Source organism: Lepisma saccharinum, chromosome 2 (assembly GCF_977018435.1).
Source record: "Lepisma saccharinum chromosome 2, izLepSacc3.1, whole genome shotgun sequence".
NCBI classification, from domain to species: domain Eukaryota; kingdom Metazoa; phylum Arthropoda; class Insecta; order Zygentoma; family Lepismatidae; genus Lepisma; species Lepisma saccharinum.
Window position 1 is genome coordinate 7732768 of NC_139230.1, and position 15321 is coordinate 7748088.

At 37.8% G+C, this 15321-nt stretch overlaps 1 protein-coding gene across 1 annotated transcript in view; it reads right to left on the reverse strand.

Annotated features, from left to right (window-relative positions):
• Positions 1–15321, reverse strand: part of LOC145983900 (sorting nexin lst-4-like) — a 69719-nt gene that overhangs the window by 38457 nt on the left and 15941 nt on the right. Inside the window, exons 2-3 of the mRNA XM_083117010.1 lie at positions 6922–7083; positions 2527–2676 (exon numbers count right to left, since the gene is read on the reverse strand). Coding sequence (XP_082973136.1) covers positions 2527–2676; positions 6922–7083 — 312 coding nt within the window. The remainder of the gene's footprint in view (positions 1–2526; positions 2677–6921; positions 7084–15321) is intronic.

The following is a 15321-nucleotide window of genomic DNA, read 5'->3' on the forward strand; positions in this document are numbered from 1 at the left end:
TCTCGTCTTTGGTGTGAGCAGTCCTGGATGCCCATGGGAGATCAAACAATTCAAGGGTGTTGACCCAACACCATGAGGACAATTGCAAAGCTACTTGAAAGCAACAGAAGAAATAGGAGCTGATATACCGACCATGCATCAGCGAATGAAAAGCCAGGATTTGGACATCATCATATGTTTTCACTAAATATATTTTAATGTTATCTTGCATATTTTTCAGCAGTGAACTACCTCCAATATATTGTTATATGCAATCATCATTATGGGCTACTCAAGTCACTTATTTCAACAGCATTGGTGACCTATTTATTGATTTCTATTTCAAATGTTCAAAATGGTAACACTATGAACAACTATATGATGCTGATTTGAGGTCAAGGAAATAATCATGTAACAGTCGTCAAGTTTTTGTTTTTTTTTTAAAAAAAAAAAAAACACTATGGTTGAAGTTTCCATCCCTTCCCTCATCTTAACTTTAAACACTTTAATCGACATCTACATGCAGTAAGTTTTTTTTTTTTTTTTTTTTAATGTGACTGCAATATCATCTTTACCGTTCCCCTAAGGAAACCAATATGTCGTTAGCGAAAATTTGAGAAAAATCATGTGGTAAGTGTTTGGTTCTTTGATTCTGATATGATCAAGTTCTCAAGTTGTCCTATCAGCATTATATGAAGAAAGGTTGTTAAGGTGAAAAATATTTTCAATATAAATATTTATTTGTAAGCATGAATTAACAATGAAGGTATTAAAATGATTTGATCATACACTAGCATGTAAATCTAAAGTTATATAATTCTTTAAATTTATTAAGCTCATGTTATGGTTACAAATAATTTCTAAAAGAATAAAAGTACTAGAGGAAGACAGATGAATGTGCAATGTTGGAGTTGTCAATTGCCAAACGTGAATGTTAAACATGCTGGGTCTTGCAAATAAGAGTGGGCATCCACATAGGGTTTCATGACACCCCTGCATCATGGGAATTTAAATGGGGGATTGTTTCGTTTGATTGACTTGTTGTTGATTTTTAGTTTTGGTTATTATCTACTGTTTTTCTACCTACCTGTGGGTGATTGCAGTGATAGGGTTGAAATGAAACACCACCTGTTATGCCTTTAGAACTGGTTTGGAAGAGGGGGATGGTGGATGCTGTTCGTATTAATGCAAGATTAGTCAAGCAGACAAAACGTGAAGAATAAGATTACGTACAATAACAATGGCAGTGAGCCTGAACAGTTTTGTATGTCTTATGTTAGCAAACATGAAAGTGAGCCTACAGTACCTAAAGAACACATATATAGCTTAAATAGGTCTGTATTATATTGTTCCGCAAATTTTGTCTGACAAAAATAATTTGAGTAAATAATTCGGCATAAAGGGGGGCAGCAAATTTTCTACATTTGGAGGGGGGGAATGCATCATAGGCCTTGGGGGAGATGGGCACCCCTGGGCATCCAGTACTCAAAGCCAGAGGTAAAACATCAACAACACAACATCCTACTATCTGATATTTTGCCAAACACTTTACAAATCTGCATGATAAATGCAGATTATGAATCTGCATTGAAATTGTCATTGGTTTCATATGGCAACACTGCATACCCCGTAGTAACTAAAAATTATTCAATACTGAATGCAATGCAAACTGATGCAAGTAGGACAGGTTTGTTGGTGCAATTTCAAAGTTCAACTTTGATGAAAATTTATGTGAAACAACTATCAATATTTTCGTACACATACCATATATAGGCAAATTTACGATATCCAAATACTTTCAGTCTATATTATATGCTGCACAACATCAGTTCCTCATATTACCCACACTATTTCTTACCCACAAGGTGTATCATATGAGCATACTTGTTGCCAACCTCAGCACAACATAAAATCAGTTGTAAAAGTAAAGTGCTCCCCTGTGCTTTGCACCATGCCATGAAGGCATATAGAGGGTGTGGACTTAGGGTCCCACACTTCCTTGGTCACAGCTGAGGTGGGGGTGATGAGATCAGCACCACGCCCCTGGCCACCTCGTAGCGAATGTCAGGGAATGCTCTGTATTATATCTAATTAATCTAGATGTGGTGTATAATAAATATATATATATATACAATAAATAAGAATTGTTGCGATAACCAGCTCAAATTTTCAGAATACACCACTGGCTGGATCTCAATGCTTGTGTCAGTGCACCTCTAGGATAAAAAATAATTCAAGAAGCTGTATAGCAAATGGCAATTAAAGGAAAACAGGATGTAAATACAAAAAAAAAAAAAAAAAAAAAAAAAAACATCCAAAAAACACAGTTGGTTGCCAAGCATCTGCTTACTACTGGACTGATGTGTATCTACAGAAGCTGGGGTTACTACTGCAGCATCTGAAGCTCTGCACTGCACAATTAATATGTTAGACAGAAGTTTTCACCTTGTTAGTTGAATTAGTAGAACTGTGAGACTGTTGATGAGTAAGAGGTTCTTTCTCTTTCTCTTTTTCTTTTTCTACATCTTTTTTCTTAGAGTCACCTGCCTGCTGATTATTATAACCTCCTTGATCCTGATTCCAGTTCTGTCCCCAATCCTGATCAGCATTCCATTCTTGTGCTGGAGCTTCCTTAAAACCTTCTGGTAGTGGTGGTGGTGGCATAGCAGGTGGCAGGCTGTTAGCTGCTTGTATCTCCTACAAAAGAAAAAAAAAGGAACCAAAAATAGCATCGTATACTTTTACCTAGGTCTCTGATCAATACAGAGAACCTTAGTACTAATTCTGTCTGCAAAGTTGTTTTTCAATACACGTCCCAATAATGATGAAACTGAAATTAATAAAACTATGATAAACAGCTTCATGGTAAAAGTGAGTACTAAGGTTCTCTGTATTTATTTACTGCCATGTCTCTCATTTCCCAAATATGAATAGGTCTCTTGTGATGAACTTACTGAAATGCCTGATTCATATTCCATTTCGATCACTTGATTCTCACTGTTGTGTATACCTAATGATTTGGAAATGGATTTCTAGATCAATACCTATTTTTTTTTGCTATGTCCTAGATGTATACTATTTAGAGATCTTTGCATTTCATTTACATAGCAGCCCTCTACTGAAATTCTATAGGACCTAAAAATGCCTAAATGAACTGTAAATTCCTAGAAATGCCTAAATTAACTATAAATTCCTATGAATGCCTTGACTTGAAAAATGCCTATTAAACAAATCGCTTAACTTTAATTAAGATACTCACGTTTTCTGCGAAGGTGTTTTACATTATTTTCTATTAATTTTGGTACCTACTGGCACCATCCTCGTTGGAATTCATTGTGTTGTTGCTGGGCGCATTTCTTGTTTTTTCCTAAATCGCCACTAGGTGTGCTGCTGTTGCCTGTATGTCTTTGTATATGTTGTCTGCTGTTCACCGGTGTTAATTGCTGCAGTAACGGAAGCCTGGCGTGGTGTGCCTGACCACTATCTATGTTCAGTTCATGGTTGTAGTGCATGATGGCGTGTGTTTCTTTAATTTTTGTGTCTATCAGAGTGTGTGCTTTGTATTTGACATGTACTTTCTCAATTTTATGGTTGTGGAATTTTATGTGCTTCGCGGAAAATGTGAGTACCTTAATTATCTATTACCACATCTATCATTCCCATAGTATGAATTAACTTTAAAAATAACTTTTATTAAGAAAGACCCTTAATTTCCATCACAAAGGTTTCAAACCATTGAACTTTGAGACGTTGAACAAATCCAAGCAGCAAAAGAAGCAATGCAACAGCAAGGGATGTCAACGTCTGTACAAATTTTTGCCACCTTCCAGCTTGCATCATGAATTTGAATTTGGAAAAATGTGGAGCGAATTGACTGGATGAGGCACTCTCCATTGTTAAATGCTGTACTTCCCAGGCAATTAAAGACACAGAATCCTAGCTACAAAATCATTCAGTTGTTGAAAGGGAGCCGGTATTATTCCCGGCCTCCAACAGTGTAAGAGTGCGGGAAGATTCCAAGAATACCTCTGCCTGATTGGCTTTTTCAAGTGCCTGCTGTAATGAGTAGGAAAGGCAATCCTCCAAGTGACCAATCACGTCGTCTATTTCCCCCATTGACACAACAGTTAGGTGAAAGGGGAGGGTTTGTGCTCGAAACTACAACTGCCCTAATATAGAAGAGGCTGTTCATCAAGGAGAGAATACCACTGTGAACCTGCCTGTGGTTGGAGTTTTGGTGTTCAGTTCTTTGAGCACACATTACGCACAGATAGACTAATCAGGACTTGACCTACAGTTTAAAGTGGAATCCGAACCACTATGTGCCTCCAAAGGATATCAAACCTAATACCTCTTTGTTACAAGGTGACGACTTTACCATTAAGCCTTGGGGAGCCCCAAGCCTGCCTTGGGAATTAGGAGCAGTTGCATTTATGAAGTTTGCACCAATAACTTCCTGCAGCATGGAGAGAAGGTTCTCCATGGACGCTTCTGGGTGGTAACGATCACATTGAAAGTTAATGGGATTGTAACAACCCAGAAGTGTCTGTGACTGTACAAGTGGCTATTCACAGACAACTGGAAGAACTTCACCACGGAGAACATTGAAAAGTATATGGTGGTGCAGTACTTCAAAATATGATAACGTTTTTACATTGGACAAATTTTATGTGTTTTATAATCAAAGAATAGTATTCATTGCACTAAAAATAGTAACTTCTGTATACAAATTGAATCTAAAACCAGTTATTTCATAAAACTATTATTAATTAATAATTATGCCTATTAATTTATTATAAGCATTTAAAAGTCCTAAAATGGAGTACACAAAATTCTAAATCCCTCTTTTTTAGCACCTAAAAATCTGTTCCCTAATAATGATTCTTCGCAAACTTCCCCACAGATGAACCACTAATAGTGTTCAAAGATACCCCTCAGAAAGACAATAAACTACACTACAGAAACGAACAACACTCGTGGCTGAAGCCATCATAAGAGTTACCATCCCTCTGTATCAAGATAACATACTTTCCAATGGGCAATGTCTTCTAAAAACAACAAGAGGGTATGGCAACGGGATCACCAATACTTAACAACATATACATGGAACACTTCGAACAGACAGCCCTCACCCAAAGCACCAGAAAGCAAGCACCAGAAAGCCTAAGACATGGGTTAGGTTTGTACATGATACATTCATAATATGACCACATTGTGACTGCACACTACGTACCAAATTTTTTCCATCAGGGGCACATCAAGCATCTGAGCGCTCAGCGAGCAACGTGATCGCTCAACTACTTGACGGCCAAATAAGCGTTGTTCGGTGAGTGCTGCTCGTTTGCTTCCTGAGCAAGCTTGAACCTTACTCACCACAGATTTAAGGCACAGAATATATCCTTTTGTGTTTCGATCTCATGAGATGGCAGCTAATGAAGAAGTGTTATGTGATTAACGGCTTGCAATATGGAGTAATTAGTGTAATTACAGAGGAAGTTCAAGTAACAGAAGTAATATAAATTTCCACTTTTTGTAATTGTATTAAAATGAAAGTGTTGCATACAGTGTAGTTTTTGCAAAATCGTGGAAGTGTGTGAAAATGAAAATTTTGACAAGTAAATTAAAATTAATTTATCTGTCTGGTCAATGAGCGAAAATGTTGCTCAGCAAACATCGCTCAGATACTTGACGTGCCCCTGAATAGAATGCATCCATCAATTAGGTTTACTATGGAAAAGAAACAAAACAAATGCCTCCCATTCCTAGATGTCCTAGCAGATAGATCAGGAAATCAAATATCAACAGCTGTGAAACAAAAGCCAACACATACCAGATACCTACACTATAAATCAAACTACTCCAAGAGTACAAAGAATGCTATAATCCACTGCTTAAGTTCCAGGGCTAGAAGAAGCCAAGCAGACAAATAGCAAGATGCAAAGGCTGCCTAAAAAGGCACAGTATGTACACCATACCCTCCTCGGTTGTCAGAAAAGACAAGCAGAATAGCTTCAAAATTACAACTTAGGACATCATTCAGCAGTAAGAAGACACTAAGAAGCAAATTATGAAACCCACCAAACAAGAAAGCCCACAACAAGCTAGCAAAATCTGCATATAAACAACATGCTATGTTAGCAGGGCCAACAAGAGGATAGATTGATTGATTTGCTATTTTTACTTCACTTTTCTGTGCCACTTTTGGTTAATTTGCAAAGATGGGGATGATTGATGATATGATGAAATTGATGAATGGACAGTGACAAACATCCATGCCCAGGCTGGGATTCAAATCCGGGACCCCTGGCACTATAGTGCGATGTGCTAACCACTCTGCCACGGGGGCCAGTTAACAAGAGGATAGAAGAACACAAGAAGCACATATGCAAAGGTGAAATATGTAGGTCAAAAGTAGCTGAACATGCATGGAATGAATTGCATAGAATTCAGTGGAACAACACAACACAACAAAATTGAAAGCTGCAAACAATCAAAGCAGCAGCCTTCATAGCAATGGCCCAAAACCCTAAAAGTAAGTTATCCAGGATAGAATTCAAGCAAATTTGTTCCCCTCTCCACAGAAAATAGTAGCAAAAGTGGAAACAAAAGTAGCACAGTATTCTGGGGGCAGGATTTGAAGTAAAATTACAGGTCTATTGTAGGCTCAATCCTACAATAAATTAGTTTCATCTGAAGACAAGAGAAGATGTGCCTAATCGAAATGTAGATAAAAGAACTAGACAATGAATAATGTCAAATAAGTAACATTGCATGCATGCTCTTTGGCACATGCTTTGGAGGCATTTTTAACAAACTGCATCAAATAGCAACATAGGTTGTTGAATACCATGTTCGTTGGCAATAACTACAAATAATGCTAAAATTATGTCAAACTAATTGTGCAAACACTAAATTGCAACTTATGTAATGCATCATACATACTTCAACATATGCTTGAGGGAAAAGACCTGTTTCTCCCCGAACATTTGTTCCCTCCCACCAGCCTTCTCCAACATCGTGTCGGGTTACTGTCAACTCTTCACCAGCAGTAATAGACAATTCAGAAGTCTCAGGTTCTCCCGTAAAATCATATAATGCCCGAACCTGTTAAAGAAAGAACACAAATATGAGTATATGCAATGTAATATTTCACAAAATAATATGTACAAAATGATTGATAGTAAATTATTGCCATTGTTTAGGATTTATCGGATACCACATGTGATTCTACACTCTATCCTAAAAACACAACTTTGCACTCAGGCACGTATCTAGAAATATATTTCGGGGATGGGGGGGTGGTGGTCTGAATCAAGTGTCCCATAATAATAACAGTAATAAAAATAATAATTATTATTATAATAATAATGTTGAAATTAAGATAATTATATTTAATTAAAATATTCAAATTAATATTATACTTTTATTACATGAATAGGCAAAAAGACTGTATGAAGATAGTGATATAACAGTGCATATTCATTATCCAGCTTATGTATTTTAAAAAAAAGGACCGACATGGCAAGGGCATTAATGTCAAACAGATAAAGAATTTGATATTTATTGAACATCAAAAAAAGGATGTTAGATCCAGTTGACAAAAAGTTAAGTTCCTGGTAATATTTTATGCATAATAGTAATAGATCTTACATAAATCTTCTTTGGTACTGTCATTCAAAGTTGTATGATCCCAATATAATCCTTGCTTTCCAATATTTTCTTCCAGTTTGAGTTGGTGTTAAGTCCACTTTATGCATAGTAAGGCTAATTGGGACTGGACCTACAGTTTAAAGTGAAATCCGAACCACTGTGTGCCTCCACTAGGTATCGAACCTGGGTCGCCTTCCAATAAGTTCGGTAGAAATAAATAACCCTCCATCAAGAGATTATATTTTTCACTATTTTAAATTTTAGTAAGTTTTTCCGAGGGAGGGAAGGGTCCATCCGGACCCCCCTAAATACGTCCTTGTTTGGATTGTGATATGCCTTTTGGTTTTTAACAAGGGTGGATTTATGGCATGGTCTTATGCCCCCCCCCCCCCTTTCCCTTTGAATATATAATTAACAAATATATAGCCATGTACATCAGTTATAATAGTTTGTGTCAATTTAAACTACAGTAAACTGTAGTACTTTCATGACATTATGCAGACAGACCTGTACTACGCTGAAGATTCGAACTTGGATAAATGATCTCCCCCCTCTCCCACACACACATACACTTTGTTTTGAACACCTTCTCTTCGACTAGTGCTGTACTGACACCGGGTGGCTACAAACAAGCAGAAATGAAATTCCCTAACTTTTCCAGGACAAAATTTACAGTTTCCCCTGACAATTACAAACTAAAATAAATTGATGTCTTTGCAAATGAAAATAATAAACTCATACAGATCCAGGTATGGATTTAATATTTTTAAAGTTACAACTACATGAGATAAGAGTGAAGAGTGATTGATTAAGAAATACAATTTGTAATTTATCAGTCTCCTCTATTTTAAAGTTACAACTAAATGAGATAAGAGTGAAGAGTGATTAAGAAATACAATTGTAATTTATCAGTCTTCTTATACATTCTCGGTATTATATGTTGATATTTCCACTGAGGTTTGGAATCCTCTGCTTGCAAGAACCATGAGAGCGGACTCATTTTTCGATGCATAAAGCTACTTCTCTCTTCTCTGTAAAGCAAACAACTTAACTCTTGCAAGTAAGTGAAACAATTGAATTGAAAAAAAAAAAGAAAGTGTCATATTTCCTTACATTATCAACGGGATTTCTGCTTCAGTACAGTACATGCAGTTATACCATTATTGCTGACGAAAAGGGTATGTAGATATTAGAAATTTAATACAAGGAACTTATAGTATTGCATTGTATAGGTACCTGATTTAGCTAACCACACATTAAAACAGGAACACACTGTTAATAACAGCTTCTGAGAGTGTCGTCCTGAAAAAAACTCCAATGGTGTCCATACACAGCACTAGTGGTCGGAGAGCAACACACACATATGCAGGCAGGAAGAAGTGGCATGTAGCTGTAATCTGGTACAGTTGCAATGCAGCAGACAGTTCTAGGTTAAAGATTGCATCTTTCATACAGTCTCCCACAGACTGCGATGTAACCTACATGCAGTAATCAGATTTTTGCACACTCAAAATTTGGCACAGAACCACCAGGAATTGTGTGAGGTGTGCAGATCGGATGTCATGAGTGATAGTATGGTCAGACGATGGTGAAGACAATGCACAACCCCATACAGCTGAGTATACACGGGCCCTTTGCATCACTTCAGGTGAGAGATCTTGTACCACTCCCAGTACAGCCCTGGCCTTGAATGTACCGACTTTCATCTCATTGTTTAACTGAAGAGGTTTCTGAAGGATTTGACAGCTACATTGCGGTAGAGATAGTTCCAGTCTTTGCTGTCAGACACATATGCCATGGGCATACAAAATTTAGTGCCATGCTATGACAAATGTTAGAACAACGGTGGTGATTATGCTGAAAATTAGGGTTAGGACTCACTGTTACTAATGCAATAAATTACAACTGATATTCTTGTTTTATTTGTGTCTAATCGGTAGGGACCTTGATTTTATTTTTTACTATTCGGTGTTATTTTTCCCAAAATTCACATTTGCATTTTAGCGCATTTTATGGCAAATATCTGAAATTATACCTTCATGGCGTTTTTAAACTACTGTTTCAAATTGTAAGTCACATGGACTATGCCTCTTCGTGAAAGTTAATTTCCATACCCCCTTTTTAATTTTAAGGTAAGGGTTTTAGATAATGGAATATTCCACGTACATACTGAAGGGTGCATAATGATCGTAAGTGGTGACGCACCCAAAAAATTTAAATCAATCAATCGCACGTGACAGATACCGATATACGAGAGCTATTTTCTTTTCAACCTCCAATGGTGCCACCAGGAGGCCCATGAAGCGCTAGGAAGCAGGGTGTCCCGCAGCGTGATTGGCATCCCCCTGCCAAGGCCAACGCTTCAGTTGAACCTGAGTGATGGGTGCATAGAGATGTCTGTTACAATCGAATCTCCCACCAACTGTGAGGTGTGTAGTGTGATATGATTTATATAGGCCGAGGGGCACAATGCTGTGGAAATTCACCAACGAATGAGCTGTGTGCATGGCATGCTGTCTTCAGGCATTGTCTTGCTTCATGAAATATAAATCAGTAGATCGAAAGTGAAAATTTAGCAGGGCTGGCAGAGAAAAGTCATTTCTTGTAGAAAGTGATATACTTTTATGATTGAATGATTCAAGTACATATGATATTAAAATATTTACATATTTATTATTAGTATTTTATTTCATAATATTGGACATTAACTTCACTCAGTGAGAGATTAATGACCATCTCTCAAGAGTATAAACAGAAAGGACAGAGAGTGGTGTTAATTTCATTGCAATACTAGTGTTGCAGTAAATTTGAGGTTGGGAGTTGGCAACCCAATTTTTATAACGTTCACCAATGCAGATTTATGTTTCACTTTTTCGTGATAGTATTCAATATACAGGGTGGGCACAAAGTTGCTTTCCCCAATAAATGAAGAAATCAAATACTTGGGGAAAGCGACTTTGTGCCCACGCTGTATATCCAGTTTTGTAGTTTTGTTGGATTCTTCTTGATATCTAAGAATAGTGCAATGTCATTGTAAACGTATGTTAACTTGTGTGAAACAAGTAATACGTCAGGATGATGAAAGAAAACCTTCCTAAGCACTGCTACATTAAATAAGGTGAAGTAAACCTGCAGAGTAATAAAATTCCAGCAGCACATTTGAAGTCTAAAGCTCTTCTTGTTTATGCATGCGATTTTTGTTGGATGTTACAGTCCGAAGACATCAAAGAAAAATAAATTCCATACGAGTGCCATGCATGCAATTTCTGTCGCATGTTGTAGTGAGATACTTTGTCGGGTGGCGATATTCGACAAAAATCGTATGTATCAATGAAGCCTATTCGTTCCCATGTTTCTTTAGTTTGTCCAACAAAATGCCTTACTACGATGTGCGACAACTATCGGATGGTGCCACCCGCTCCCATCCCCTCCATCTGTTGACAGTTCTGCCCCCTAACTACTCCCATACGGACAAGAAAAAATGATAATCCAATGCATATGCATATTGTATATATATATTTAAAAATTCAAGACAAAATTCCCTGACTTTTTTTAACACCTCATAATTCCATGACTTTTCCTGGTTTTCCAGGTCTGTCGCCACCCTGTGACAGCATGGCCACCAAAATAGAACAAACAGGAAGTCTTCTTAACACTGCTGCTTTTAGCTGCGAGTGGCTAGAACCAAGTTACATACTATGGTTCTACAAGGATATCCGCATTTCTTCAAGTGGCTGGAAACAGCCCTCAACAGCTGTGTTCCTGTTTCGGAGTGAAATGTAGCATGAATCAGTGAGAAAAAATATTGTTATGAAAATATTTCTGCATTCTTTTTAACCAAAACATACCTCATGCAATGCAAGTCATGCATAATTCCTCCCCCCGCCTCCAATTTCCTTCGACTCCTAAAATATTCTATGAAAATGTCTTTAAGAGGGTTAGAAGATTGTAGTATACATCAAAATAAAATAACTGATTCATTTATTTTCAAATTCAGAAAAAATGAATCTACTACTGGTCCTGAAATAGTTAATTTTGGTGGTAAGTGAGGATTCTGGGAAGGATGAAGGCACTTACGGGCACCAAGGGGGTTACCTGTGAAAATGGCCTTGGACTCCAAAAGGTTAATGTGAACAGCACCCTCCCCCTTTCCAAACCAATTCTAAAGTCATAATAAGTGGTGTTTCATTTCAACCCCATCGCTGTGATCAGCCCACATGTAGGTAGAAAACTGTATGTAATAACCTTAACTAAAAATCAATAACAAGTAACAAGTCGGATGTGCAAGTCGGGCTGGTTCACGACAACAGCTGTGCAGGATGGGATGGGAGTGGGCAGGTATATATTTCTATCATGGCAGGTGGTATTTGCGTGGGCAGTGGATCACATTGCAGACCTCTAGCAGTATTTTTATGGCATATATCAGTGTATTTGTGATATTGTATTGAATATGTTAATTTGCACAGTTTTGAAAAACAAGTGAAGAATGAATGGGTGGGAGAATGAGCTTACTGTCAGATTAAAAATTATAGATACTACCTACATAAAAACCTAAATATAGACCTACATAAAAAAATAGTTTCATCAAAATTTAGCTTATTCAATTCTGCATTAATCGATGCTAACAAATTCTTATTATTTTCTTTTTTGAGTATGCCTTCTATTTCTTATCATCATGAGAACAAAAAAGTGCATTTTTTCTTAGTTTTGAAAACAGTCACTCTCTCCTACAAATAAAAAACAGGTTGTCCGATCGTGGTTGAAATTGTAGTATGGTGCAGGCAGAAAGGTTTTAAAGACAATTCTTAATTATCAGAATTTAAAAGTTTGACAAGAAACCATTCTTATCAATTTTGCGAAATAACTTTCTTTGTAGTATAAATTCACATTTATACAGATTTTTATTCAATGGAGTAAACATGTGGAACCTGACAACATCGCACACACTGACTCGTGGTGCCAGCCTGCACTTTACATGACTCAATGGATATTGCTGTGTGTGGTGTTGTCATGTTCAACATACAAGTTTTATTGTTCTGATGATAAAAGCAGAAGGCATATCTAAAAACAATTGGTTAGCATCAATTAACGCAGAATTGAATAACCATCATTTTGCTCTAACTCGTTTCTATGTAGGTTTATTGGTTAATTTTAAATTGGAGTCCAAACTCGAATATCTATAATTTTTAATTCGACAGTAGAAACAGTTATATCCTGCAATTAAGATATCAGCAAAATGGTCTATGATATTAGTTTGTGCTAGAATCTTTATCATCAAGGACCTAATTAATATTGTTGCCCTAGTTTGTGTCAAATATAAAACTTGATGTTAATGCACATCTTGCGAGTTAAGCAAATCATGGAAAATTGATTAATTCTTCTACTGTAAATATTTGAGAAGCAAAAATTCTGCTTTACACAGGAATAAACATAATACTCTGATAAATACATAAATGTACTATCAGAAGGGAAATCTTAATTTGTGTAATAAGTGTAGTTTTTAATATTAAATTTAGGGTTATATTCACCATTTTAACACCGAAATGCCATTCTACAAGGGTTGTTCAAGGTTGACCGGGATTTACGTACGTAAAAAATCGATGAATAGCCGGATCATGATGAAACGTGCGGGTGACGTAATGTAATCCTTCGCGAGTAACTAGCACCCGGCATGACGTATTTCGCGCATGCGCAGCAGTTGCAGTGAACATGGCGGCAAGCAGTGTGTCTGTGGCTGTGGAGCAGCGGTGTGTAATCAAATTTCTCGTGAAGGAGAGAAACCAGCTGAGATTTTCAGACGATTGCAAGCACAGTATGGTGAACAAATGATGTCGCGGACAAGAGTGTACGAATGGTGTGAGCAGTTTCGGGAAGGACGGGAGCTGGTGACAAATGAAGCGCATGGAGACATTCGCCCGACTGCAGTCAACTAGTGAATATCGCACGTGTTGATCAAATGATTCTTGAGAACCGGCGAGTAACAGTGCGGGATATTGCTGCCGAGGTGAATATCAGTGTCGGGGGTGTTGAGACAATCATTCACGACCACTTACGCTTCCGCAAAATCTGTGCAAGTTGGGTTCCCCGCCAGCTGACATTCGATCAGAAGTTGACATGCAGGACGGTCTGTGAACAGCTTCTGAATCGGTTTCGAGCAGAAGGCAATCAATTGTTACAATCCATCATCACGTGTGATGAAACATGGTTGCACAATTCAACCCCAGAGATCAAAAGACGCAGCATGGAGTGGCGGCATAAAGGTTCCCCGCCCCTCAAGAAAAGCAAAACGCAGCCGTCCGCTGGAAAGATCATGGCAAGTGTCTTCTGGGACATGAAGGGCGTTATCCATGTGGATTTTCTGGACAAAGGGAGCACGATTAATGCCCAGTATTGCTCCACATTGTTGAGTGGTGCTGTATGAAAGTCCATTCGCAAGAAAAGACCTGGGATGTTGTCTGGAAATGTAATTCTTCTCCATGACAATGCCCGCCCTCACACGGCCAATGTGACAACAACAACTCTGGCCGACATGCGCTGGGAAGTTCTGCCACATCCCCCCTACAGTCCGGATTTAGCCCCCAGTGATTATCATTTGTTTGCACCCCTTAAAGACCATCTGGGTGGGAAGAAATTCACGACAGACAAAGCACTGCGGAGCGATGTCCTCCAGTGGCTACGACAACAACCAAGTTCTTTCTATGCCAAATGAATTCGGGAGCTGCCAGAACAATGGCAACGGTGCCTCGGCGCGCACGGAGAATACTTTGAAAAACTGACATAGTTTGGTGTTTCTTCTGCTACCTATTTCCTCTGCAGAAATAAAAGTACCGGTCAACCTTGAACGACCCTTGTATATACCACTTTTGATCATGAAATGTGCACAGTTTATGCACCGAAAACTTGTTATTTTATTCACCATGAATATGTGCTCTAGGCATTTAATGAAATGTGACTGTCAGAAGTAAACAAGATTTCAAGAAGTTTACCTAAAATGGGGTTAGTCATGTAATTCACTTTCAAAAATAGTTTCCATCACTCCAAACATATTTGTGACACTCCCATGGAAAATACACACACAAATTGAGATTATGGTAAATTAGGCACACACAGATGCACAACGTAGGCTTTTCATCGAAAAATGCAGGTTCAACCAGGACTTGAACCTGGGTCTCTGGCACCATGCCATTGCTCTACCACTGAGCTACCAAGCCAGCCTGGTTTTGCTGAATTTTTTAGTGCCACTGTTTTACCTGTGTGGAATTGTCTCTGTTAGTGCTACCACAATGGGTAAGCCCTCAACTCTCTTGTTTAGGCCTAACTTCTTGCAGTTCCATTTTGAGGTGTTTTAATCACAAATTGGTCATGTTGCTACAAGTCATGTACAGAGGAATTTCTCCCTCGCTGCATTGTGAGAATTATACAGCACAGGTGGCACAGTGTTCGAAATTGGTATTGGTTAACTGTTCAAATTGCTTTATGATATTTTTTTTTTCAAATTCTCCTAGCAGGAAGACTAATTATTGTAGAATTTTGGACCTTCCTTAAACAAATGAGCACTGTTTGGATTTTGAAAGAAAGTTATTTATGTTGAAAAAAACAACTTAAAAATTACCTTATGCAAGCATGTGAGCTTTCCATGGACAATGCATTTTTCGTTGACAAGTGACTAAGTATCGTAGACTAGTGGGAATT